The sequence below is a fragment of the Hermetia illucens genome, chromosome 4, assembly GCF_905115235.1.
Source record: "Hermetia illucens chromosome 4, iHerIll2.2.curated.20191125, whole genome shotgun sequence".
Lineage (NCBI taxonomy): Eukaryota > Metazoa > Arthropoda > Insecta > Diptera > Stratiomyidae > Hermetia > Hermetia illucens.
In genome coordinates, this window is record NC_051852.1 from 43,253,763 (window position 1) to 43,281,365 (window position 27,603).

The window sequence follows — 27,603 nt, forward strand, 5'->3', positions numbered from 1 at the left end:
TAAGGCACGGTTAAGGTCTGCAATGCGCTTTCAAGGTACATATATTTCGCCTTTTTCCGACAGGGACACCTTATATACTCCGTGGGAAAGTATCGACATGCATACACTGTACACATGTTCATACTAACCTAATGCCATCAGATAGTGGCTCTTCAAGAGTGAATACGGGGCCGAAACATTTAATAACAAAGTGAAGAGAAAAAAGCCTTCTCCAAGGACATGCGCGCTCTAAAGCTCAAGAGCGTGTCGAGTGAAATTCATTGCAGATATTCCTAGATCCTAGTCCTTATACATGGCTCTCTAAGTAGGGACAACTTGTCAGGCCTCGTACTTCGAGGATAAAAACAAGTGGAAGTACGGAATGTGCTGAGTGGAATCCTCATCATGTAGGAATATGTAACCTTAAGTGCCTTAATTACTGGGTATTGAAGAAAATGGAAGTTGGGGCGCAGATATGGTGGCGATGATGGCTACTGGTGCGAAAAGGGACCACGTGATGTTAACAGGTCAGGAGTAATAAGCAGCAGCTATAATTGCAATCACCCAGTTTCCACTGTCTCTGCCGTATGCATGGGAAAGCCGTAGATAATGTTACTCTTGCGTGACTCCTTAATTACTGTAGTTCACATGGAAACGGCACCAATACCGTGGATTATTGCAACTTGTACGCTGAATGTCTGGCGGAAAATGGATCGATAAAATTGCTCTATAATGCACTAATGTGTGTAATTATTGGGAGTACTATGCACATGAGAAATGCTGGATCATTATGCGCTATAGATAGCGGTCTGATTTGTGATAATACGAAAATGGTTATTCTAATTGTCGATACTGAAGGACCTCTGTCAGCGACGATTCCGAAACTAGTTAACAATAAGTGAGGAAAGCTTATCTGGAATCGTCTGGAATTTGGAAACTTTTCGACTCATAATTGCTTCCAATCCAATAAATGCGGCAATCAGGCAACTACAGCTATGATTCCATGGGAGTTTAAGAAACAGAATTTATTGGGAAAGTATTTCCTGATTAAAATGTAAAAAGGGATAAAAGTTTGAAAATAGTTTAAGAGTGAGCATCTTAAATGTGTCGACGGAAACTCGAACTAGAACGTAAGTGAGTGGCTTCAAACTTTCCGGGAAACGGAGAGATACTTCATTAAGGGAAATCTTTTCAAAGTATTTTCGTCTGAGGTCTGAAATGACCAGGCAGCTGTACATGAAAAGTAACGTTGTTTTCCCTTCCAAACTTTGGCTAGATAGACTGAAGAACAACACCCTCGTTTTTGCTTTGTGGTAATATAAGGAGCAATGTCCTGTTGAGAATCCTTTTAGGTTTTTCATGATCTCCTTCTAAGGGAATATAAAAGTTCCACTCTAGAGGCCTTGGGTTCTCTCATAAAGATTTTCACTTGTCTGCAGGAATTCAAATTTTTCCATTTGGCCGTGTAGACCCCTGTAACTTAATCTTACAGGCTAAACCCCAAATGCTAACCCAAGTCCCACCATTGTAGAGCCACATCCCCGATGAGCGAATCTGTAAGCCTCCTTATTACCCACGATATTTGAGTACCTTAGCACCCGCATCAGAAAATTTACTTTTAATCGATCAAGTTTAAGACTTGATATGGTGTTGTGATTTATTGCGGATAATGCTACCTGGCACCTATTGAAAAAGATTCGAGTGGTGTGAACTCTGCCATTTTTATCGCAAACATTTTCTGCTGCAGTAAATTGACATATATATGTAAGATATCTCCACCTTGAATATAGTCGTGATGTATGCAAGGTATCCGGCAAATCCATGATTGGGTTTTCCAAAGGTAGCCCTGAGCCCGATCCACCCTCCATGACAGACCCATTCATCATCATCGTGCTACTACAGCCCGACGTCAAGCCCTGGCCGCCTGAATCGTTATCCTCCAATTATCTCGGTCATGTGACCGCGTCCTCCAATCTTGGAAACCTAGTAGTTGCTCGGCGTCCGTATATATTATGTTCTCGGGCTTCCCTGTAGTCTCGTTCCGTCCACAAGTCGTCCGTTCATAACGCTTATTTGTTGGACATGCCCTGCCCATTAAAGGCGTGGTAGTTTAACAAATTTCACGACTTACAATTCATACAACTCATGGATGTGGAATGGATTCGTCGAAGCTTTCACACCCATAGAATAGCACTGGTCGTATGATGGCTTTGTATACGTGGGGCTTCGTATTTTGTGCACAGGCTCTGATTTCAATATGGGAAGGATCGAGTAGGAACTCTTTTTCGCTAGCTGTCTGCGGCGCTTGATCTCGTCAGTCTCATTGGCGTCCTTTGACAGGCTGCTACCCAGATATATAAACCTGTCAACGAATTCGATGTTGAGGTCCCCTACGTTGATGCTCGAATTATCTGGCGTCCTACTGCTTGATTGCATCATTATTTTCGTTTTGTCCTCATTGATGCGTAGTCCAGCTTCTTTCACAGCAGTGTTAAGAGTACGCAGAATTTCCACTGCGTTGGCCAGTTTTCGGGACCTGACGTTAATATCATCTGCGTAAGGTAACAATTGTGTCGGCTTAATGAGTAACGTCCCGCTGGTGTTGGTATCCAATGCTCGAATGCTAGGTTGAAGAGCGTCGGCACCAGTCCGTCGCCGTGCTTCAAACCAGTACGTGTTTCAAAATGATCAGTCAACCTGTTCTGGATCCTGAGCTGTGCGATGGAGTCATAGTTATCTTCGTCACTCGTACTAGTTTACCTGGCATACCAAATTGCAGTATTATGCTGTACAGTACTCCACTATCTATACTCTGATCCTCTTTCGTCAGTCGTCCGGGAACTCCTCTTTCTCCCCGATTCGCAGCAGTAGTTGGTGTATCGCATTTGGGAGACCCGTTCCACCGGATTTTGGCAGTTCGGCTGGAATCTTGTCCACGCCCGGCGCTTTGATTAATTTCAGGGCGAAATCAGGAGGATGTGTAGTGGGGCCGGGATCACCAATGCCGCCATCGATTTAGGCTACTTGTATGGAGGCGCCTGGTGTCGGATTCAGACGCTCTTCTAAATAGGATGCCCAGCATTGGTTGATGCTTGCTGATGATGTTTACATCCTTGTCCTTGCAGAGACTAGTCCTGGGTTGATAACCGTTCTTAATTGTATTCACTAGTTTATATGTTTTTCTGGTGTTTAGTTTAGCTAGGTTTTCATTATTGTTAAGCAACTGCTCGTCAAAATATTTCCGTTTCTTACGCCTAATCATTCTATTTGACATTCGCGGTAGTTCATACATTTCTTTTTTGGCTCTGGTTGCACGTTGGATATATTGTCTGTAGGTGATGATATTCTGCATTCATCGTCAAACCAGCCAATTCGCTTACGCCGGAATTTGCATCCCACGACCTTCTCTGCGACTTCCGTGATGGTGCCTTTAAGTTCTCTCCCGAAACCGCGTATATCTGTGTTGTTGTTGTGTAGCATTAGTGATGATTTTCCAACCAGGACGGCGCCGTAGCATCGCTCAAGAGTTTATCAGCCGCTAAGATTTTGGTAGGGCTGATTCCCAGTTAGTACAGTGAGGTGATTCTGCACCAGTATGCTGCTTTCACCAATTGATGGTCGGAATCACAGTTTGCTCCTCGATAGATCTTTTACCAATGAGGATGTGATCAATTTGGTTGAGGGTATTTGCGTCTAGTTATATCCAGGTCTGTTTGTAAATGCGCTGCTGTAGGAAGCACGTGAAGCTTGCGGCACGATTGCTACTGCTGGCGCAGTCAATTAATCGTCGACCGTTATGATTGCATTCCTCATGGAGGTTGTGTCCTCCAGTGATTCCCCGATGGCAATTTTCGTTTCCTATTTTCGCATGAAAATCGGCCAACACTATTTTGACATTGTTTGTTGGGAATGAGTCAAACAGTGTCTCGAGGCATACACTGCATCTTCCTTGACTTCATTCGGAGGTTGAAAAAACGGGTACTGATGCGGATCGTACATAACCTTTCGTTGATAGGTTTGAAGTCGGTGACTTGCGGCTGGAGCTATTTGCTCAGTATTAATACAACTCCAAACTGCCACTTTCCAAAATTGTGTGCGAATTCATATCGCTTATCCACTACCAATCCAATTTGTTTCCTGAACTGCAATTATGCTCAATTTTTAAATCTCGACCTGTTGAAGGAGGGCCTTGACGGCTCCTGGTTTGTTCAGGAAGTATACATTTCATTATCCGAAAGAATAGCCCGTTAAACGTTTGCTGGGTCTTCGTCCTTTATCCGTCCAATTCGGGGCAAATCTTCCAGGTTTCTTGACATGGAGTAGTTTTTACAGCGACGGGTTGTCGGCTCATCGCAAAATCCTATCCAGGGGTGGCATCGTTGATAGCTGCTTCAAATGGTTCGAAACATGTCAAAATTCAGGCCTTGCTAAGTAGTTCGTGACATCCTACTCACCTGAACTTCCTAGGCGCAACTCAGCCATTCAGGCTACAACTATCCCTTCCTCCGCTTTCTCAATCATGGCTTGAAACAGACTATGGAGGAGTGACCCATTGGTGAAGATTATAATGACTGTAATCCTAAAATGTTCGTAGGCATTTGCTAACCAATTTATTGTTTCCGCGATTACAACATAGAAGCAGACATCCGGGCCACCTGATGTTTGACCAAGGCTTTTCAGATAGATGCATGGTCATTCAATTAGTCGATTTTCTATGCGTTAATTGTATCATGCTTATATGAGTCACCAGCGGTTTTCTTTTTCGCCTCCAAATGGAAGAGAGGTAAATTTAGAATAGCTTTAAGAGCCATAAGTGTCAGAGTTCTTATTACGCCAGTAATATTTAGGCAACCAAGTCTTTGGTTCTGCACCAGTAGCTTTCTGCTGTTAGCCAAGACCAACTTTGGCTAACAGACGATGCATGTGTATGATATCTGCTCACTCCTTTTGTGCGGGGTACAGAGCATCCACACCTTTTTCCTTTTCTAATTTTTCCTTTACGTTACGATTCTTATTTGGAATCCAACGGAAGCAACTCCATTAAACGACGTCGGCTCAGTGACGCTCTTCAGGGCTAGTCACACACCCTCCTAGACATCGTTGGGGAGGCTACAGTACTGCCTAAATTAATGGTACCTTTGTCAACCAAGTTTAGCCTTGACATATCACGGGATACACCTACTGACTTGAGTCAAAGCTTTGTACCTTGCAACTATGTAATCCTTACGGCTGGGAGGATAACAAGTTCCATTAATCGGTTTCGATAGCTTTGGCTGAAAATGAATCCAATACGTTAACTAGTTTGAATTGTCATACAACCGCTGCCGCTTCAGTTAGCCCTTACAAAAACTGACAATTGTGGTTTACCTAAATGCAGCTTATTCATAGGCGTTGTGTTGTCCGGAGACAAACGCTTACTTTAGGTGAGACTTCGGCCTCGCAAACGACACCATTTAAAGTTTAGAGTCAGGATTGCTGACAACAGCTGCTTCGGCTCATCCGTTCAGAAATGGGACCCAGTCGGTTTGGTTCACAACTATAATTATAATAACACAATACTATGCGTAAATCTAAGCTTATGTTGGCCAACAATAGGGGCTAAATTATCATAATCGAAGTTTGGTCATCTTCATTTGATTGACATTTCACGATAGGAAGCCAAGATCTTTGTTTAATTGGAGAAAACAAGTCGATCTTAGCAGGGTCTATTTTATCCGAACTGATTTTAATTCTGCACTTTTCCATGGATTCTTTGGAACCAGTTGTTTCTTTCCTCAGTACAGTGTAAGATTTACACAACGGAGCTAAAAACAGTGAAACAGTACATCGGAGCGCAGATTAAGTAGCGAAAACTTGGAAAAGAGGAGAAGATACTTTGCTTTGTAATTCTCTTCAAAATAGAAGGGATGATAACCTCCGCTAGTTTCAGAAAAATAATGTTATATGTTGACCATTCAAACCTTCTCTCTTCGTGTAAACGTAGGAGGGTTTAACTCCGTGTACACCACACTGATAGAGTTAGAGTGATCACGCGATACTCTAAACCATTGGTGAATAATGGATTTCACTGCACGGTATAAGCAAGGTGTCATGGTGTTTGGGCTGTACACTTAAAGAGCTCCTCGATTGATATTGTTCCAGTCCAGAGTACTCTAAGAACACGATGCAAACACAGTTGTTGAAAGCTTGGTAATTCTGGGTTGCAGCCGGGATCATTCGCTTTATAGTGGAAAGGAGAGAACATTTATATGGAAGAAGCTTGACATAGCGATGACATATTCAGCGCTGTTATATGCGTCGGCTCACACTAAGTTTATTACCACCGTCAACAGGACAATGCTTTTCTCATACACCTCTTTTTCAATGTATTTAATATTCTACTCATTCATGAAAAAGGCGACGAACCATCAGATTGGAGCCCTCATTTTATAGGTACTCATTTTCAATTTGAATGGCCAAATCCAAAGCTATTTGTACAAAGTAGAGGAGATAGAATCAGTGTAGTCGTATGAGCAATGTTTATTAGACTGCTGTAGTCCTCCACATCCTTCAGACTGGACACATGAAGCAAGTTACTGAAAATAAGAAAAAATACTGTTAGCGACACAAGAGAATATCTTCTCCGAAAAAAGGGTCAATCTTAATAATTATCATCTTCACCTACTTCCCAGGAAAAATCACAGATATCTAGGAATTTAGGACAAATGGAAAACGCCATTTCTGAAGAAACTATAAGGAACAATTTTGCTGGAGGCCATTTCGGAAAACCCGTCCATCTTCGAATTTATGGGTAACTGGCATTTTATCCATGGGAGACGGGATTTCATCGAGTAATGGGAGTTATGAGAATCAAGATGAACTACTCCCTCCACCTCATAAGTGGTTGGCCATTACAAATAAGGTTCACAACTTTGATCGGACTATGGAATAGTGGGATCAAAACTCTCTAAGTACTGAATGACTATGCTTTCGACAGGCTTTTCAGAGTATAACTATTTTTGTAATACGGGGAGGAAATTTGTCTCAAGCCGTTAAGATATCTAGAGAGATATTTCCGTGGTGCCTGTCGTGGCAAACATAATAACTAAAATAATTCTGGAACACATCAAAAGATTCACCCAAAACTTTAGCGAGCAGGGGGATTTTTCTTCAGGATCCTCCGACGATGCCTATATTAACATCCTTTGATCATTGCGGAGTTGGGTCGATGTTTGGGTCCCGTTCCACCTAATCTTCGTCGGTCTTGAGATAACTTTCCATGCGTCAATAGTGAATGTATCTAGGGTGGTCTACATTCCCGACGAACTGACAGCGACAGGTATATCATCGAGCCTCACTTTAAGTTTATTACTTTTGAACTCCTTACTCCTCTATTCTGCAGCGGATGGCGATGTACCTATGTAGTGAATATACTGACTGAAATTTTTCATTTAAAATCTCATATTTGGTGAAAAAACTCTCCCCTTTTAAATGTACGGGGAATTATACAGTGGATCGCATTCTAATTCAACACCTTTTCTGCCTCCAATATAGTGATGCACTCTTTGGTATAGTTACCAGCGTACTTCGGTGATAAGTTGCAGGCAAGTGTTCACGAGATCTTTGGGCTTTTCAGTGACTGAGAGGGTCACTTTCCATGTACTCCTCCCATATAGCAACACAGAAAGAACACTAGCTCCTTACAGGCAGAACTGGATTTTTGTATTGAGATAACTGCATTTCCAGATTTTAGATAGGGCAACGAAAGCGGATTTAGTGCCGTTAATGCGTCGGATAACATCTAGTTCAGCGCATCGTCAGCAGAAACCGCACTTGCTAGATATATAAATTCATCTACACTTCAGATGCTCCACCCTTTAATGCAGATAGGGATAATACAATGGCCGTCAGATTAATAACTTTGCTTTTGTTGGTGTTTATGTTCGGTCTAACTTGACTTGTCTCTCTTTCCGAATCCGAAGCCATTTAGCCAAGATTCATAATCTGGTAAATGAGCAAACAGATTTCATTAACGTGGTGGGGCTATTTGGGGAAAAGTGTCTTAGTCCGTTGAATTTCTCTACGACCATCGGACAGGGTAGCATGAAGAACGTCACCGATAACAAAAAGAAATAATATCGATGACAAAATGCTACCCTGGCAGAGTCCTACATGGGCTTTAAAATCCTCTGAAATTTTAGCTCGTTGCAGTACGTGTTATTTTGCACCGTCATATGTTGCTCTGGTAATAGTTATCAGTTTCTCCGGAATATCGCTCCTGCATAGAGCATGTCGGATATACTTCCTGCTGTTGAAAGCTTTCTCGAAATCGATGAAGAGCAAGTGAAGCGAATATTTGAACCACGCGATGATCCTTAGGATATTGATGTGGTAAACGCAGGAGGATCCGAAGCACAAACCGCCGACCTCAGCTCTGTGTTCGAACCATGTATTACCAACTGGAGAAGCACAAACCTCCCGCCATTATCGTTGCGGTCGCCAGGACTGTGTTTCCCCATCACTTGTCTGAGTAAGGTGTTAGCCCACCTTAGCATTCACATCATGCATAGCGATCAAAATGTAATCTTTAGGAAACCTTCCTGAACGGCGTGTAATTGCTGGTAGAAAGTATTCTTCTCCACTATATCAAAAGCCTCCCTTGGTACATAGCACTGTACGATTGTGATGCTCCTTAGCCTAAACCAGAAACTGGCGCCCAGGTTAAGAGAGCAATTCTTTCGGAATCGGCAAGTAGCAATGCGACACTGGATTCCTGTCTGCTACCACTTGCCTTTTCAGATTACAAACGCATATTACCAAAAGTGGGAAAAAAGTACTTTTTAAACTCCCAGGACCTTATATCATCGGGACTCTCGCTCGAGTTGGAGACCCTCGCTACTGCTGTCGTAGAGCGAGCATGCATTGCAGCAACCAATCTGGCCCATTTTTCGATAGCTAAAAGTCCTCGGCATAGGGTCAGGTTCTACCCGAGCCATTGTTGATATTTTTGTAACAGTAAAGTATCAAAATTCTGCAGGTTGCTAGCCCAGAAACTTCTACCCCTTGTCGTCTTTAAGCGCTTTGAGTGTATGTTAAGCTCTAACTCACAGACTTAAAAGGAGCAGCACCATTAAAACTTGATGATAATAAGGTAAAAGATTGATTTGGAGGATAATTATTAATGGAAAATTGATACAAATATGTATTTCGGGGGTCAGCAAGTGTCGTCTACTAGTTGAGATAACCCGCAATCCACATTTATGTAGTTGGCTTTTGATGTTCTACCTCGGACTTGAATAGGTTGATATTACCCATTACTTTGTTCTGTGTTTGGCTCCTGAAGGAATGTCGAACGTTGTCATCTTGTGACCTGGCTTAGTTTCTTTGGGATCTGATTTACGATGGCATTCCTGTTGTACCCATTTTTCTTGGCTTTGTCCAGGATATAGTTTGTTTCTTTTTTCTTCTCCCCTCGTTGAGCGGTGTTGTGACCATTCTGTGGATCATAAAATTGTATACCGTCATCTTGCGGTGGAAATCGTGGTTTGAGGTATATGTTATAGTTCCTTGTGTTTGAGTCGGTTTCCTGTAAATGTCGAATTCAAAGTACCTTCTTTCCCGGATTATTTTAAAATCCAGGAGAGGTAGGCGCTTCCTTTTCGATCCCGAGGTGAATTCGATATTTCTATGCGCTGTTGAGTTTCACGAAGATCGTTTCTGTTGCTCCCATTTTGATGATTGGTGGTACATCGCCTACATATCTGATTCAGAATCTCGGAAGTGTGCCAGCCTCCTCGAGTTCATCCTCCAGATTCTCCTACATACTTCGCATAGCAGCAGGGAGAGGGGGTTGCCCATTTCTGTCCTGGAGGTTGTTTTATAAAACTCATTTCTGAATGTGAAAAAGGACTCACTGATGCATGTGAAGACGAGTTTTCTATACAGTTTGGTCTTCTTCCTCCATTCGGTTGTTTTCGTGTGTTGTGATCCATTCTTCAAACCAGTATAGAGCTCCGTTTACTTCCAAGGATTCTAGTATTTCATAATTTTGTATCCCCCGATCTAGTTGAGTCTGCCGATGAATTCTCCGCTGTTTCCCGCTGCCTGTTTTCTTACTTTTAGGTTTAACTTTTACACTTCCCCCAGGAGCCACTTAGCAACATTTTGGGTCAATGAATTCGTTATTGCTATCATCTCTCTAACCTTATTGCCTTCTTTATATATTTTGAGGAGGCATTTGATTCTAGGAAGTTCGGGTGCTTTCTTAAGATGGGTTTGCATTCCGCCAGAGCCTTTTCCACTCTTTTAACGGAGGCTGGCAGAGGGTCCTAACTAATTATATGAAACTTACCTTCTTCTAACTTTCTTCGTACCAAGTCGTTTTATGATTCTTTGTCCATGATGACCACTGCGTTTGATTTGTCTGCTAGTAAAAAGAAAACGGGTTTTTCTTTGAACTGTTTAATGGTTTTGTAGTATTTGGATGATACTCTTTTCCTTGTGGCCATTCGTTTGGTGGGGACTAGTAGTCACCGAATTTCTGCTCGAATGCCGGCCTCGTTTTGTGGTGTGTATTAAATTCCCGCCTCGATGCCCATTACGATGTCTTTTTTTTGGAAAGTGGAGTCTCTTGTGACAAAGTTCAAGCCTTTATTGAATAGTGAGATATATTCCTGGGTGAAGCGATCCTTGGATTTGCTGATCACGTAGAAGGATTTCTTTCTTCCATTCCTCCAATGCCTTCTGGTCCGTTTTTGTTGAGGTGAGCGCCTTTAATTTCTCTTTCATTATGGTCCCCTTTCTAGGCTTTTGGCAAGTGTCCTTTTGATTTTTTTCCATATGTCGGTCATGTCACTCTTTCTTCCAAGGTTGTCGTTGCTGATTTTCCAGTGCGCCGAATAAGCATGGAGTGTGTTACTTTCCAGTCTCGTCTAAAGTAGCTTAATGCTTTGTATTACAGCCATTCTTTCCATCTTCTTCTATGAAGTTTGGCGTTGGGTATGACTGATGAAATTTGGATTGTATGGCATTTAGGTGTTCCGTTCCGTTAGGAACACCATTTGAGGAATAGCTTTAAAAACCCAAATCATAATGGAAAGTCTTCAGAAAAAAAAATTTTGAGGAAGGGAACAATTGATCGAAAAAATGAAAATTTGACTGACCGAAACCGTCAGTCAAATTTTCATTTTTTCGATTTTTAATGCTTGGGGTGCTACGCTCCAAACAGGGATCCATGGACTAAAAAAACGTGGGTGTAAGTTGCTCCTCATTTAGTCCGGTCCACCATCACATGGATGTGGACTTAGGATCCCGCAGATCCTAAACAACAACCTAGGAACAGTTGATCCCTGAACGTATTTGCATCTATTTTACATTCCTATTAGCTAATAAAGGAAAATGTCTTCGAAATCAATCTTTTATTTAAAACTTTGGGGCTCACTAACCGCCACTATAACCAGGAAATATAGAATGTGAATTATTCACGCATCGAGCGACATTAAAATCGGTGCGGTCTTCCATGCAAACAGCGCTTCCTTAATATACTTCGACACCTTGGATATTTTGCTCATTAATACAAAGTTCGACGACTCGCCGACGAGAAACCTTGGGCTTGTTGTTATTTATTCAGAGTCATTTGGCCGCGTTTCATTACTGGGTGAGAGAACAACCTGGTGGCATCAGTGTAATGTCATTTGAACCCCCATAGCGTCATTCAACGATAGGCGGCACTGCCTCAAGATGTATCTTTTTTTGATTGATTTGTTAAAATTGAAACACACGAATTAGCTTCATGATTTTTAGTCACATACTCGTATCAGGAGGCAGCCCTCAAAAGCGTAGCTGATAAGAATCATAAGCTATTACTTGCTTTCCTTGATATATCCTGAAAATCTACGCGTTAATGGCTTGTCTCAATTAATAACCTTTGCTGGTTCGAGTTAGTCATTTTTATCATAGCAGTAAGATTTACCCGTTTAAATGCCGGAATGGAAATAAATTGCTTGGACCTGAAGATAGGTTTGCGTTTACTTCAAAATATTTCGTGTTTGGCAAAATCCATCTAAAATCGAAATGCTACCATTTATGCAACTTTTAAAAAATCAATTTCTACCAAACAGTCTAATTGGCCAGAAAAGAGCAAAATGACAATAATGGAAACATAGCAAAAGGAAACAAATTAAAATTAACTTAGCAAAAGCTCTCTTTAAAAATAATTCAAAACGTGCGGAATTTCGAATCAACGGTGTGAAACGGTTTGGGTAGGACTGGCCAGTAAAGTCCTCTGGAAGATGTCTCTAGTTCTTTGTAACATTTCAAAGGCAACACCGTCAGCACGAGGCCCTACCCCGACCCGTCAAGGATCAACACCTACGGCGCCAACACCACCCACGGCGCCACTCTCGTCAACAACAACCATTTCCACGACAGCTACTACTGGATTTGGCCCGACCAATGACAATAATAATAACATGGATAACACGAGTGAGGAATCAAACCCAGTGACCATATACAGGTAACGTATTAAGTAGAAACTGTATAGTAGTAGTAATTTTCAGAGGTAGCCAGGTGCTCCTTATTCGAACTACATAGTTGACTCAACGAAATTTTAGTATCAATTGGATATGGAAGATGTTTTAGTGTCGCCCTTTAAGGATGATGCATTACGCCGTTTAATTCTTGTAGGGATGTTATTGGATTCGGACGACACTCAATGCTCCAACAGCTTATGCCGTCCAATGCAAACCGGATACCATGCAAGAATATTGGCACATCAGCACTTCATCCTAACACACCCACGACCAACAAGTCTATGTGAGGTTTCCCTATGGCCATTTTGATGTCGACCTTGTCTGCTGACTCAAAAGAGAATAAGATCGACTAATTGATCATCATGAAGATGCTTTATCTGATTGAAATGGACGTCCTAGGCCGATCTCAGACAACTACTTAAGCCTGATAACCAAAAACAGCCCCCTGGGAAGAGCACTTTGTCATTCTCAATAACAAAACGCCTTGAGCACACTCATGGATATCGAAGAGTCCCATTTTATTATCAGCAGAACTGTGACAAAACTGACGGAAGCATTTATTTCGACCGAACTCCCTTGAGTTACTACTTATATTCAGTCTTCCAAACGAAACGTTCTTAATACACACATCAGGAATGTTTCCTTCTTTTAAGAGCCCTCTGGAGGCTTGGTGAGCATACTCCATTCAAACTATCCGACATTTAAAGCCTCCCTAACAAGGATCCTTCCCACTAACCGAGAGAACATCCTATAGATCATCAAGCCTGTTTCGAAGGTCGGTATAGTTTGGTTCGGTATCAGATAGACGCAGAAAAATTGCCAACCCGAAACACTAAATTCAACAAAATCCTTCCTTTGATTTCGGGACCAAAAACCGAACCCTTTGATGAGTCGAGAGGCTGCACGCTGAAGTCTGCCTCAGTTGTTGGGTGAAACGAGTGCAAAGAGGGTCAGAAATCTTTGAAGAAGATCGGCTAAATGTTTATCTTTGAAAAGATTTTGTGTAGAGACTCATCCGCTTGAGACAATGCTCTTTGCAAAAGAATGCATCCAGTAGCTGGCTAAACTCAGGGCATAACAGGAACTACACAGATGGAGAAACGATAAATCATCTGTTTGCAATCCACTTCCCATGCCAAATATAAAATCTCAGCTCACGGCCAACAAGCACATACTACAGCCCTCGATCGAAAGACTTGTCACTTGTGCGAAATAAGTGGGCATTTAACTATAATAGTTCCATAAATACAAATCTGCGGACCTAGATGGCATCATTCCCGCTCTGATAATAGAGGTAATGGATTCACATATTTGGAGGATATGTCTATTGAGCAGGATTTCTCAGGAACTGTCTACAGAGTGGTGTTCTCTCTCCCTTGTTATGGTTCGTTTTCATTCCTTGCTATGGTTCCTTGAGAATAAAAAGATCTTTGCGTATGTATTTGCTGACGATCTAATATTAATTAATACCAGCATGAACGCCACTCTGCAGATAATCCACAGTTGGTGCGTCCTTTGTGCACACGGTGAACACTAGAAAGACTAGACTAGTTATGTTCACTAGGAACGCCAGGTAGAACAGTTACACGCGACCCACTGGAAATGTTACTGGTACAAAAGACCAAGTATTTAGATGTGCATCTCGACTCCAAACTAACGCGGAAGCATTATATCCAGAAAAGATATCAGAAATCCAATATTCTCAGGTGCTGCTGTAGGTAGTAAGACCGGGAAGTTTTTACTACAACGCATTCATTAGATTCTAAAATTCATTTTGGTGTACCTACATATGTATATATTGTCCAGTGCCTCAGACTGAAGTTAGTGATTACGGCAAATCAAATCTGAGAGAAAAGTGGATTACCAATGGCCACTAGTCTTTTGATGTTAGGGACATAATAATCTTCACCTTTGGGTCAATCATAGACGACGGATCAGCCTCAGGGGTGTTCTGGGAAAATCCGAAGTTGGAACTTGCAAAAATGACGACCAAATTCCAGGTAAAAAGATATGCCATTTCATTGGCAGCAGAAGAATGTTTGCGGCAAAAATAGGGGGCCAGCTTTATCAGCACTAAATAGCAATACCAAATTAAGTCAGTTAGTGTGGAATAGCCACCAGGCGCTACTGGAATTAGACGCAGATTTTGTCATCCGGCCGTCCATCGTCAAGACTGCTCTGAACGGTGAAGTTGCAAAGGTTCACATAGACAGATTTGAATTCCAGTCGGCAGGCGGGGGCTTCTGTGGAAGAACCCTAGGCCCCTAGGGCGGCATTTTGTTGTTGTTCTTTAAAAAATGCTACATGAAAACCCTGGGCTATTATCGGGAGACTTCTCCTTAAGGGGAGAAACTACATTAGGAGGTTTTCAGAATTAAATTTTTTTTATTGCATAGATCGTTAGCTTAGCAGAATACACTGCCAAAATTTGAAAGCGAAATTCGTGTTGTTTTAGATTTTAGCATAGAAATGAGCGATTATCGGATGCAGGCGCAGGCTCGGATGTCCAGAAGGTAGTCGTTTTATTTTCTTACGCAATCTTTTAGCGCGTCAGTCTCTTTTACGAATGCATTTGTATTTGCTGTAACTTTTAGAAGGGGGGAGGGGACCTAAAATTCCGACATGCGTACTTATGGTATGCTAATTGAAGTGATAGATCCCGCTCCTGCATGGTGGTCTCAAAAGATCCCAGGCTAATTTGGTTAACGACCTATGTGATGATAACACCACAACAGCCAAGCTAACCATAAACAGACAGAAGATTTATAAGGAGATTCTATGGTGCTCTGCATATTTCCCCTACGACACAAAAGAAATTTCCCTATTCAATATGCCGAAAGTAAATGCCAGTGGGTAATAGCAGGTTGTGATATAAATGCCCACAATAAGAACTGGGGAAGTTCCAACATCAACACAAGAAGTTCGAGACTATTAGAGTATCTGGCAGGAACCGATCTGCAGATCCTTGATTTGGGAAACTAACTAACTTTCTTCAACATGGTCAGACGAAAGGTCATTGACGTCACGGTGGCATCCCCTGACATAGCGACTCTTGCAGGAGAGTGGAGAGTATCACACGATACCACACTCTCGAATCCCAGGCACATTCTTTTCGTAATAAGCATGGATGCCACCCTTCCAGTTCGGAATATAAATAAATAAAATAGAACTAAGTGCTCGAGTTGCAACCTCTGGGAGGCATATCAAATCCATTGCTGGAACTGAGAAAGCAACTCAGATGATTGCAACTAGCATGAGAGAAACTTTCGAAGAAAGCTATTCAGACCCCAAAAGAATGTAAAGCATCGTGGTTTGGCCAAACAGAGAAGTACGGCAACGGCATTCCTCAATCGTGCCCTGATGTCCGATTCAGCTGCTGGCTGGAATCAGTATAAACAGGCTCAGATAGCTTCAAAGAAGAACATAAGATTGGCTTAACGATCATCATAGAAATTCTTTTGCGAAGAGACCAACTCTCTTCAGGCAATCTTAAAGCTAAAGGGGATCTTTGTCAAAGAACGTAGCCAGCAGGTAGGTTATCTACATTTACAGAGCGTGAGGTATACAGAAAGCAGGGCAAAGAGGTGCATACAGCCCTCAACAAAGGGACTGGAATCTGGAATCGGGTGCAAGTCCGGAAGGCACCTCTTCCTACGTTAGTAATAGAGAGAATGAATACCCTTGGTTTAGATATTCAGAATATATCATGCAGCACATGCTTATATTCCGATTAACTGAAGTAATGTGAAAGTGATATTTATTCACAAGCCAGGGAAAGCCACATACACGGACACAAAAAGCATCTGCCCGATAAGCTTGATGTGCTTTCTCCTCAATGGATTGGAAAGAAGAAGATATCGGTTCATAAAGGATACATACATTCCTAAGTGATCACTTCACTGTAGGAAACGCGGCTACCAGAAAGGCAAATCCACGAAGACCGACTCATGGCAGAAATTGAAAAGGCGATGTACGAAAAAGAATAGGTGCATTCATAGACATTGAAGGTTCTTTAAATTATCCCTCATTCGCGGTGATTTTTGTCGCGGGAAGAAACCTAAAATCTATCTGTTGGTAATTAGTGATATCCTCCACATGCTGGAATGGAGTCTATTGCGGCAGAATGTCTTAGGGGCTGCCCACAGGGAGGGGTTCTCCCTCCTTTGTTCAGACTCCTGGTATGGGCGCCCTGCTATGACTCCTGGAAGACGCAAAAGTTTTCACACAAGCATTTGCCGACCATTAGCCGTTTTTATTACCGGGAACTTTGTGGACACAGTATGTCACCGCTTGAATGCGCAGCCCTGCGTGTAATACACAGTTAGTGCCTCCGCAACGGACTCACGGTGAACGCTAGGAAAGAATGGACTATATATGTTCACTAGGAACGCCAGGGGGGGGGGGGGGGGCAGTTACACACTATCCACCTTAGCAAGGGCAAAAATTCAGCTGTTACAAAAAGTCAAGTATTTAAGAATCCAACCACCATACCCAAGAACAATATCAGAAATTCTGCATATTGCTCTGGTCCTGTAGGACTGCGATAGGTAAGACCTGTGGACTTTCACCAAAATGAATTTATTGGATGTATGCATCTATAATAAAACCCATTTTGATATATGCATGCATCGTTTGGTAGCCGAGACTGAACTTTGCTAACAGCCAGAAGCAGCTGGCGCAGATACAAAGGCTCGGTTACCTAAGTTTTACTGGAGCATGAGTACTACGCCTACCGTGACGCTCGAACCTATCCTAAATCTACCCCATTTCCATTTGGAGGAGAAGTGGAAAGCATCCAACGAAACATATAGATTCTATATTATTGGCGCATAGAAACGCCAGCAAATATACGGTCATGTGCCTGTCTCCAAAGTTTCTGATAAACATATGGCTCCGGCACAGACCAATCATCAGATTCGTCCTTGAAAAGACATACTGTATGGTAATCACTAAAAGACAAGAAGTAAGTGGCTAAATAATGTTCACTGACGTGTCAGTCATGGACGACGGATCGCGTGCAGGTGTGTTCCTGGGTAATCCGATTATGGAACTGGCCCCAACACTCGGAAAAATTAACGACCATATTCCAGGAGGATATATATGCCATTTTATTGGCAGCAGAAGAATGCTTGCGACAAAAATGAAGGGGTCCCACCATTTGAATCTGAACCGACAGACTCACAGGACCGCTAGAGCGGCATCCTTGTTGTCTCTTCAGAAGTGAGATATGAAAACCCTAGTAAGGCTTTTAACGGGACACCGCTCCTTAAACTATTGTACCATATGGAGCAAATTGGGGTGGTGGTTTCGGTGTTTGCAACCAATGTGAGGAAGAAAAAGAGACGGCCCTACGTATACAGCTGCCCGGCCTCCTCAGATCACAAACGAAGACACGTCGGTAGCTAGGATGTTCTCAGATTCCCGAAAGCCTGCGAACCCCCCAGGCGGGAAGCCATTAAATAAGGCCTGACAAAGGCCTGAGAGCTCGAAGCTTCGGTTCCCTCACTAAATTAACCTAAACTTTGGTTTTCATCAACAAAGCATTTGTGTACTGCCTGCTTTTGGAAGATGTGTGACGATTCGTAAGAGCCATGGCTAATGGGCCATTGTCGGGGAAGCAATAAGAACCCTTAAATTTGTTTAACCCTGAAGGAATAGGGAATTTTCACTTATAAAAAAAACAAGCGACATTCTTTATATAAATAACAGTGATCAAAACGCTAATTTTCATATATCAATGACATGTATAAAACTGCCATGACTCCGTGCAAATTTTCGATGAATATTCAATACAATGTCCTTACCACATGCGTAAAAGGTGTGATAAAATCGATAAGTCAAGAGAAGCGGACAGCGTAAAAGCGGCATTTACAAATACGTGGTTTCAAAGCCTCAAATGTTTTTTTTTGAGGAAATCCGTTAAGACAAAGTCAGCTGGTCTACTAAGAAGTCAGCTGAAGACAACTGAATCCATTATTCATTGGATATGAAGTGATACGCAATTGTGAGCAAAGAGTAAGCTGACTTGAGAATCTGGAAATAGAAATGAAGGTTTGGGATATCGAAATTTTCAAAAATCTTCAAACTAAACTCACCGTTTTGAATGCATCTAGATTCACGACATATATCTTGCCAAACCTGATGGACAAAGGACGCTTCAGAGCTTCGTTGAATATCAGAAATGCTTTCATGGACTCAGTGCCTTTTATTTCCTCCCAGTTAGCTGAGTACAAGCGAAACTGAAGATCTTCAGTCCTTGTCTGTATCAAGTTACCCAGCAAAGAAGGACAAAAGAGTTCAAAGCTCAGGACTGTAACCATCGTAAAATAGAAAAAACATGTTGCCCAATCCGTAACCTAAAATCAAAAATTAAGTATAAAAAAGCAGCAATCTTGAATAGCGTTTCATCTGACCAGAATCAAAGCAAGTATTGCCCCGCAGATATTAGTACATAAGAGGAGCGCTTCGAAGAAATACTGTGATGAAAAAATGTCCTCGAAATCCGAGCATGCCCTTAAATTGCATTATGTTAAGTTGACGTTGAAATGTTTCCAATGATAGTAAAAATCACCTTTTAATTTTCTGATATTCTATGAACCAGAGTTTCAATGCATTATTAAATGCTCCCACCGGGCAAGTTGGCAGATTGGTCAACTGATAGCCCAGGCTCCTGAGATGTCCACAGAGAATAATCAAAATTGTCGCTGGTATGATCTCGGAAATGCTGCTCGCCAACCACATAGCGTAAAAGTCCAATGTCTGCCAAATATACAAAAATATCCATCTACCAAAATCCTTTGAATAGTCGACCTGAAAGAAAACATCCAATGGCAGTATCCTGCGACCAATGAGTACGGCATGAAGCACAAACGATCCCATTCCAGAACCGAAAAGCACGGTCGATACTTTCACCAGAAATTTCACTTTTTTCACAATTTGCAAAAAGTTGTGTTCCACTTCCTGCTCTTTGTCAAAGGATATAGCGTCAAGATCCTTAAACAATTTCAGAATCTTTCCAATTCTGATGCGCACAACCAAGTATCTGAAGGTCGATAACAGTACAGTGCCAGTTACGGAGAAGGTTATAAGCACGCTTCTCATTTCACCCTGATTTAAGTTCCCAACTATGCAATCCTTGTTGAAGGATAACATAAGTCCAAATGTTATCATAAAAAGGACTTGCTGCAGACGAGGCCACTTTTCAATAGGCAAAACTCCACTAAGCTTCATCATAACAATTACGGGTTTAAAACTGTTACCAAGAATTTCCATTGTCAACTCTATCTGAAGAGGAACTGTAGCCGCAAATAATTGGTCCCACCTTATATAGAGGCATTTACGATAATCAATGCCAATTTATTGCTAATAGGCGTGGGACAGTTACCTTTGGTGTCATCATTTAAAAGTTTAGTTCAATTTCTAATGACACTAGAGGGAAAGCGTTCCATCAGTTGCGACATTGAAGCTGAATATAGATATTATGGCATTTTTTTACTCATCTAAATTTCAAATTGGACGTAAAGGAAGCTTTGTTGAAATCCCAATTATATATTCTACATCCTTTTGCTCCATTCTGTTAATTCTGCCAAGAACTACCTTCACCACAGTGAAAAGAGATAAAATTTTTAAAGTGTTCAAAGCAAGGACATATCGACATACATGATATTTGCTGTTTGGAGGAAATGGATGTGTGTTTCAAAAAGAAGCCACGCTCACGGTTCTGGAATACACAATGATTACCAATTCTTGTAGTCAATTCATAAAGAAAATTGTCTTTAAAAGTCTACTTCCTGCAATCGAGCATCCTTAAAAGCAAATTTCCAGCCATTTTAATAAGGTGTTTTGATTTTACGGCAGAAAGGAGTATTTTTCTCTCGCGCACCGTCATCTTCTACTACATTGAAACGCTTAAAATTCACTCCTTTATTTAGTGTCGAATAGGCATCCGGGTGAGATTTTCCTAATTAGATTTAAATCAGCGCAGCAAGGATTCCTGAAACATTAGAGAAGTTGGCTTCCCATGAGTAGCTGGATACAGCCTAAATGCCTCCCGTTCCTCAGGGCATTATTATAGTGTCGAATGTTGCCGGTTTATTACTGATGGTGGATCCGAAAAATATTCTTGGCATGTGCGTGTAGCACTCAACATCTTTCCTTTCATTGAGCGTTAGCTCAACCGCTTTCCTCGGTTAATGGCGATCATGCAGGCAGATACTGAAAGAACCCGGGGATGTATCGATACCGACGATAAGTTATGAAGCCCTCTCTGCAGAACTCTTGATGATGTTTTAATTTCGGGCACCTTTTTCCCTCTATTCAGTTTAGTATTCGCCCCAGCGTGGAATAGGCATCCCACGTTTTGTATTGTCAAAGCTTCGTGCACACTTCTGACACTGCTACAGTTTCAATCATTTCCTTCCTTCGCTGGGGTAAATTGGCCGTTACCGAGATCAAGGCCTTAAAGTCTTTGGCTTCAGATGATAAAGTGACCATGAGAAAGGCAGTCTCGATTTTCATTATTAAATGGCCATTCCTTCATATGTGAGTTTTGTCGGTAAACGCTCCGGATAAAGAAATGTTTCGCAGATTTTATTGCCACATCGCATGGAAATCAATACCCTTGGGTGTACAATTAAATCCTGGTGTTTCAACGTGAGTACCCTCCATGTCGGCCTGACCACACGGTCCTGTTTAAACACAGATTGATTCGGAGACCGCAACCTCTGCTATGCCTGGCACATGGCTACTAGTCTATACTGAGTGCAGGCTCAAAATGCATATCAGTGAATTCGAGGTGTACCTAGCACCTCTACTGGAATTAAGAGATACGTCCTAGTTGTACAGCGAAACTCCATACTTAAGCTAACAAGGACTTTCGCCCGCGATATGGGTACAATCGCAGCCCTCATTAGGCTCCCACAAGGGGCCAACTCCAAATAACCGGGCCGAGAAAACATCCCTTGGATTTTTCTGAGAAATATCCTCTCAGATGGCTACCCCGGTACCCAGGTACCAGTTAACCTTTGTTGAGGTTTCATGACAAAAGCTACTTTAGATTGGTCCCGGCTAGACTGGAGTCTAATCGTCCTAGCCCAACAGCAAGCACGATTAACAATTCGATGTAAATACAGCGTTTCCCAGTGCCACTACTTGCAGGATCTCCTTTGGCCATTTGGTGATAGCTTAGTCGAAAGGGTTTTTGCACCGTCTGCTTTCTCGCCACCTCTGAGCACCCCTCAGGTGAAGAGAAGTAAATCAGACAGTTTTTGGTAAATACTTTCATTTAATTCCGCTAACCGCTTTTTCGCACCAAGTTATTGCGCTGTGTTATGGTAACATAAATTTCGATAGTTTCCTCCTAATTAAACTTTCAGCACATCGGTGAATGCATCTACCATGAAGTTCATTAGTGTCTTTAAGAGAAACGACTTTGTCGCTAAGAAAACAACACGATAAACTTTTTCGGTGAATCCATAGCGGACCTATGCAATGTTGCATTCCTTCAGAGAACACTTACGAAGTTTTCTGGTTCCTGTTTTGAATCGACGTGTCCAATAAAAGTAAACACAGTCAGGGACTTCTACGTCTCATATAAATCAATGAACGTGGTCCGCCGTTAATCTTATACTGTCCTAAAACATGTCTGTCGATCTCCTCACAGAATCTGCAGAGAATGTCGCTAGAAATCCCAAGTTTCCCTAAGTGGTAATTTCGCCAGCAATGATCCGTGAGACTCTTTTTGTAAGCACTCGGGTTCTTATCAAACATAGACACCCAGGATTGTTCCATTCTTAGTAAGTTCGGCCAGTCCATTTTATTCCTTAGCTCCATAGCATTGAACCCGTTTCAAATTCCACAAACGGGTTCTTATCCGTAGAGCGGCATTTCCGCTCTTTTCCTGGGCACCTCATCCGCTGCCCAATATGGCCTGGAACACAGAATATCCAGATCTTGTTGTGCTAGCTGCCTCCCTGCTTGGCTATCGGTTATAATAGGAATATTCTACCCGGAACAGTTCTTTCCGAGGTTGAAGGAGGTATATTTACTTATGCGTATATGGTCTCCCTGAAATATGCTAGTTCAAAGTACGTTTTCTTCTTTCATTCTCTTCTTCTTCAATGAACCATGCCTTCTCCCTCTGCCATGAGGGACCCGTCTAAGTGCCAACTAATCAGTTGCTGATTTGAGTCATCGATCACTGCTACGCTCTTCCTGGTTTACCTACTGCTACATCATCTTACAAATTTATTTGTCAAAATAAAACCTCAATGTCGTGCTACTTTTTGGTATTATTTATTCGAAATATCGCCCAGAAGGAATGTGAGTCTTTTTCTATCTAAATCACAGAAGGGCTTCCAAGGATGTCGTTAGACATCTCCTCAATGACCCAGTGATACCCACGCAAGCCTGCCTTTGAAGTTGTCTAATTCCCTGACTGTTGGGCTGAGTTCAGTTTTATCTGCCCAGATCGCTGCCCGTAGATAATTACTAGCATCACTATTGCAGTATATATTCAGCGCGGTGTGTATTATCTGCAAATCATCAAAGGTCTTGTAGCTTTTGGATGTTCCCCGCAGTTTCGGTTGATCGTTCTACCCATTAAGCATGGTGACATGGATGCAGGTAATTAATTAATTAATTAACTCTGAAGTAGTGTTCTATCCACGCCGATTGATTTCAGTGGCTTAAAAGTTCCCACTTTCCATCATACTCTAGCTTCGGAAAAGACCTATTTTTTAAATTTTAATTATGCTTGCTTCTCCCTTTGTCTGTTATTAGGATGTCGAACAGAATGTTGTTGTGCTCCGCCGTGGGATAAGACTCCGGCAAATTAATTTTGAGAAGCAGATGTTCCCCCCTTCTTCATTCTCAATAAAAGTCCCATCTTCCTTTTTCAAACAGACCCCGGGTATTTCCCTATCCTTGACCATTGCCCTATATAGTCGGGATGTTTCTGTGGTTTGTTCAATGCCTTCACAGAATTTTCTGAAGTTGTTTTGCTTTCCATCGCTGATGCCGTTGTTGTACTTCATTAATGCGCTTTAAACCTCAGTCAATTCCCGGTTTATTTTGCCAAGTTGAAGAACTTTCGGACTTCTATTCTTATTTCTTAATTGAGGTGATTGTTTTAGATGGACATCTGGTTTCATATGCGTCAATGATCTTTCTGTCTCCAATTTCATTTCGTTCCTGACATCACCGCCCCATCTAGATGAGGTATGCTTCTGCTTAGGGGCTTAAATTGGAGTTCCAATCTGTTCACTGGAATTCACATTATTATTTTTACTTCGAAGTAGCCTTCAATATCGAATTTTATTATTTTGTCATCCGACATAGAGGGGTGTATTCAGGGTTGAACTACTAGTACACTAGTACTTGAAGCTCATGTCAGAGGGTCATCTTCCTCCTCCGACATGGCATTTTATGACTCGCTGTCCACGTTGAATCTTAAGAGATCGAGGTCTAGATTGTCCAGCTTCTCAGCCTCATTGTACAGTAGGCCAATTCGGTCTCAATAAGCTTCTAAGTGTCCCTCTTCGGTTTCTTCTTATACACATGCACTCTACTTTTACCGAATCTATAATTGATACGACATCTATGGCTTTTAATTGCCTTTAGGGATCGGTTGTCTACTTCGATCGTAAGAAGTTTGCTTACGCAGCCCACTTTACTTCTAAATACTCTCAATTTGAGCGACTAATAGGTCCAGAAGCTCTTCCACCCCCATCGCTGCAGCTTTCGGAAGGTAGATTGCTATCATGTGATCGTTTATACGTAATCCGCAGCCCATGTTCTGCTCTTTTCCAAGTTGCCAATTTAGGGCTGTGGTCCTAAGTATTTCGCCGTGTTCTCCACCGCATAGTGTACCAGCATAAGACGTGGTCGAGAGCGTATGACGGTAAACATGAGCTAAGCGCTCCATTCCTTGCGACGATATTTCGGTAGTATTATAATTTTAGTAGTATGGCCATTGCGATACCCTTCACCGCACTAGAGAAGCCAACGGGTCTCTTGACTCCTACCTTCACTCCAGACTTACACAACATTATATGATATGGGGACCCGCTTCTTTACAATTGTTGTTATTTTTTTATATTTTCATTGATTCATTTTCACTCGTATGAAAATTAAAAAATCCGCCGAGTCGCAGCCCCATAGCATAACATACCAACCGAAGCGAACAAGCATCCGCAGGGTTTTTTCGGATATAGTTAGTTAGTTAGATTATTGAATGGATAAGTTTCGAGGAACAACCTGCATTTGAGAAGGTATTTTTCGACTCCACACCCTAGATCCGTAAAGTTTCCGTAGATAAGAAGCTTAATTCCTTGAGAACCTCGTATCAACTTTTTGGAGAACGATAAGTTGGCTTTCATGGAGTTATATTCCGGATCCGTGTTTTCTGTATACCACTGCTTTTCCCCAAATTTTTGTCTTACTAATCCCACTACAAAATATTGAAAGATGAGGCAGCTGTTTGATAAACTATGTATTGAAACTAAAAGGTCATAAGTATTCCCAAATCAATTAATTGCGTATAGTAAAGACTTTACCCACATGGCACCGGTTGCAGTTTGTATTATCGCAAAACGCATTGCCATTGGAATCATCTGTAATAGTGACATTTTCGTAGAGAGGCACACTACAAGTGGTGGTATCGAGCGGCTACCAAATGAAATATCGCTGGGTACCATGTCGAGTTGTCTGTGGCGCCTATGTGGAAAAGAAATTCGATCAGCTAAAATTATAATGGCCTTCATCAACCAGCCATCACATCGCTCGACTCCTTTACTGGCGTCAGAGATGTCACTGACACATAATATATAACACATTGAGTACGTGGACTACCAAAGTATAGGCGATTGCAGTCATTTTTACCGCCTGTGCATTCTATGTCGCAGACACCTATGAGTCTCTCCTGAAGTACCTCTTCAACTTTCTGCAATTGTCTCGTATAAGTACAGGAATATGCGTTTGTCCAGAGCGTTGGCCTACAAAAGATCATGTTGCAGACCCGGCATGTTTTAGATTTCGTATTGTCGAAGTTGCGGAATGGAGAGAGAGACCCTTATGTGCCTTGCTAGAGATAGGCTGCGGCAACAATTCTTTGGCGTGCTCAACAAGAACTCTGGTTGTAGCGTACCAGAGTCACTACGCTATAGATTAGCCCTAAAAATTTGAACAATTTAGATTTGACTACCATTGTTTTTATTACAACAGTCGAGGTGTTAGCACGCACCATAGCACTAATTGAGCGTCATGCGTCAAGAATCCTTGCTTGTATTTCGACAAGATGTAGACATGCCCTCCCGTTCCTACAGAGTAGTATTTTCCTGAGGTAGAGGTATAATATCTTTTTTTTATAAAAACTTTCAATGCGATTTCTTGGCAGACCTATCTTGGAATCCGTCATCAAGAGAGATTAGGTAGAATTTAGCCAAGTCCTAAGTAAGTAACATGATGAAATTGTCACAAGCATATTTCACAGGTTCTGCGAAGCTGATCTTCGCTTCTATCATCACTCTCATTATTGGATGGTCAGTTTGGAAATGATGATATCACTCCCAGTTCTCTACCAATGATAATCTCTCTTACTTAGCGAGGAGGTCCGCTTCGGTTTTTTCCTGGGAAGCGTCAATGCAAGACTCTCTAGGTAAGCTCTAACATCACTAGTTACTTCACATTGGTACAACTGAGCAACTTCGAGATGTTTTGTGATTAAAAACAATGCTACATATATCGTCAGGGCACCCAGATTGATTACATCCCTTGTTCATGATGCCTACGGAGCACACACGAGACGTTCTTTTGTTCAAGGCCGCCAAGGTCAATCTAAAAAGCCTTCTTAGCTTGGATTACCGTGTTCCAAATTGTCCCCTTGTGTCCAACAGTTATATAGAGAAGCGAACATATCCGCTCCTTTTACATGCCTTACTAAGATTCATGTACGAATTACCAATGCATCTAGAGGTGCATGAAAATCATTAGTAACCTTCTCTTTCTGGATGAATAATTCCTGGAGAGCTTTTAGCGAAGCTTTGGAACGTAATCTGTTAATCTGTTCAAATGAACGCCCTGAACCATTTCACAATTCACACCTCCAGGACTTTTGTCTACAGCAGCTATTGTAGGCCATCCTTTTCGGTGTAAAACATGTTGGTTCCCCGCCCTGTGGTTCTCTCCACAGTTCTGAAATTATTGTTTGTTGGCCGCTGTGGGTATTGTCCTTGTTATCAGGATGATGACATAGCATTTTCAGAAATCCTAGAATCCTTCTAGAAATCTCTCACGATGGTAGCCCCATATGGTGTCTGATCCTCTAAATACCACCTACTCCATTACCTTCTTAAACAATATTGGTAATACTATACCAGTATTGCCGTGAATTTTTTCTTACCTTTGAGTTCATCCTAAAAGCAATCCTCTTATGAAGCTCTTTTCTCCTCTGCATCTGAAGTCTCCGCTGGGTCATAACCTAGAACTATTATAATTCTTCTTTTATTGGTCTGATAATTTTCGTTAGAATCCTAACATGTACTATCCACAGTTGCGGAATTTACTCCCGCAAGATTTACTGGGCCATATTTTCGGACTTATGTCAGGTAAAAGTAATATTTGTCCTTGGATAACAACGAATTCCTATCGACAAGTATCTCCTTTTCTAAGTTGTAGACAAGGCGTCATTAACAAACACATCAATATTTGAAGTCACTAGGTGACGAATAAGGTTACTGCAAATGAGTTCTTATTCCCCTGATGACAGTGGGAGCTCCTATCTGAGGGAATAAAATGATAAATTAGAGTTAAGAGTGTTGACTACTATTCCTACAGAATTACATTAGTACCCCTAGCGTTTGATTAAATCTTATCTGCAATTCGTATATAGTAATTTTGAATACGAGTATACATACAAACATACACATCCTTATAGGCTTGAAAAGCCCTTCATACCAAAATCTATAACAACGAAATCAATACTTGCCCTTCTAATATAATAAAAATAAACCCCAACATTGGCACGTACAGGCACACCAACTCCCGATTTATTGTACGCGAAATCTCCACACATGGAGTGTGGTTATTCAAAAGTTCAGTCATGTACGCGAAGGGTGGA

General features: G+C 41.7%; 2 protein-coding genes across 2 annotated transcripts in view; one reads left to right on the forward strand and one right to left on the reverse strand.

Annotated features, from left to right (window-relative positions):
- Window positions 1-27,603, forward strand: part of LOC119655327 (voltage-gated potassium channel subunit beta-2) — a 116,437-nt gene that overhangs the window by 49,636 nt on the left and 39,198 nt on the right. Inside the window, exon 2 of the mRNA XM_038061168.1 lies at window positions 12,078-12,472. Within this exon, the coding sequence (XP_037917096.1) occupies window positions 12,249-12,472 (224 nt within the window). The 5' untranslated portion in view covers window positions 12,078-12,248. The remainder of the gene's footprint in view (window positions 1-12,077; window positions 12,473-27,603) is intronic.
- On the reverse strand, window positions 18,209-19,759 carry LOC119655328. The gene is made up of 4 exons (XM_038061169.1): window positions 19,060-19,759; window positions 18,902-19,001; window positions 18,584-18,844; window positions 18,209-18,521 (listed from the first exon to the last, which is right to left on the reverse strand). The coding sequence occupies exons 1-4, from the start codon at window positions 19,719-19,721 to the stop codon at window positions 18,462-18,464; spliced, it is 1,083 nt and encodes a 360-aa protein (XP_037917097.1). The 5' UTR covers window positions 19,722-19,759; the 3' UTR covers window positions 18,209-18,461.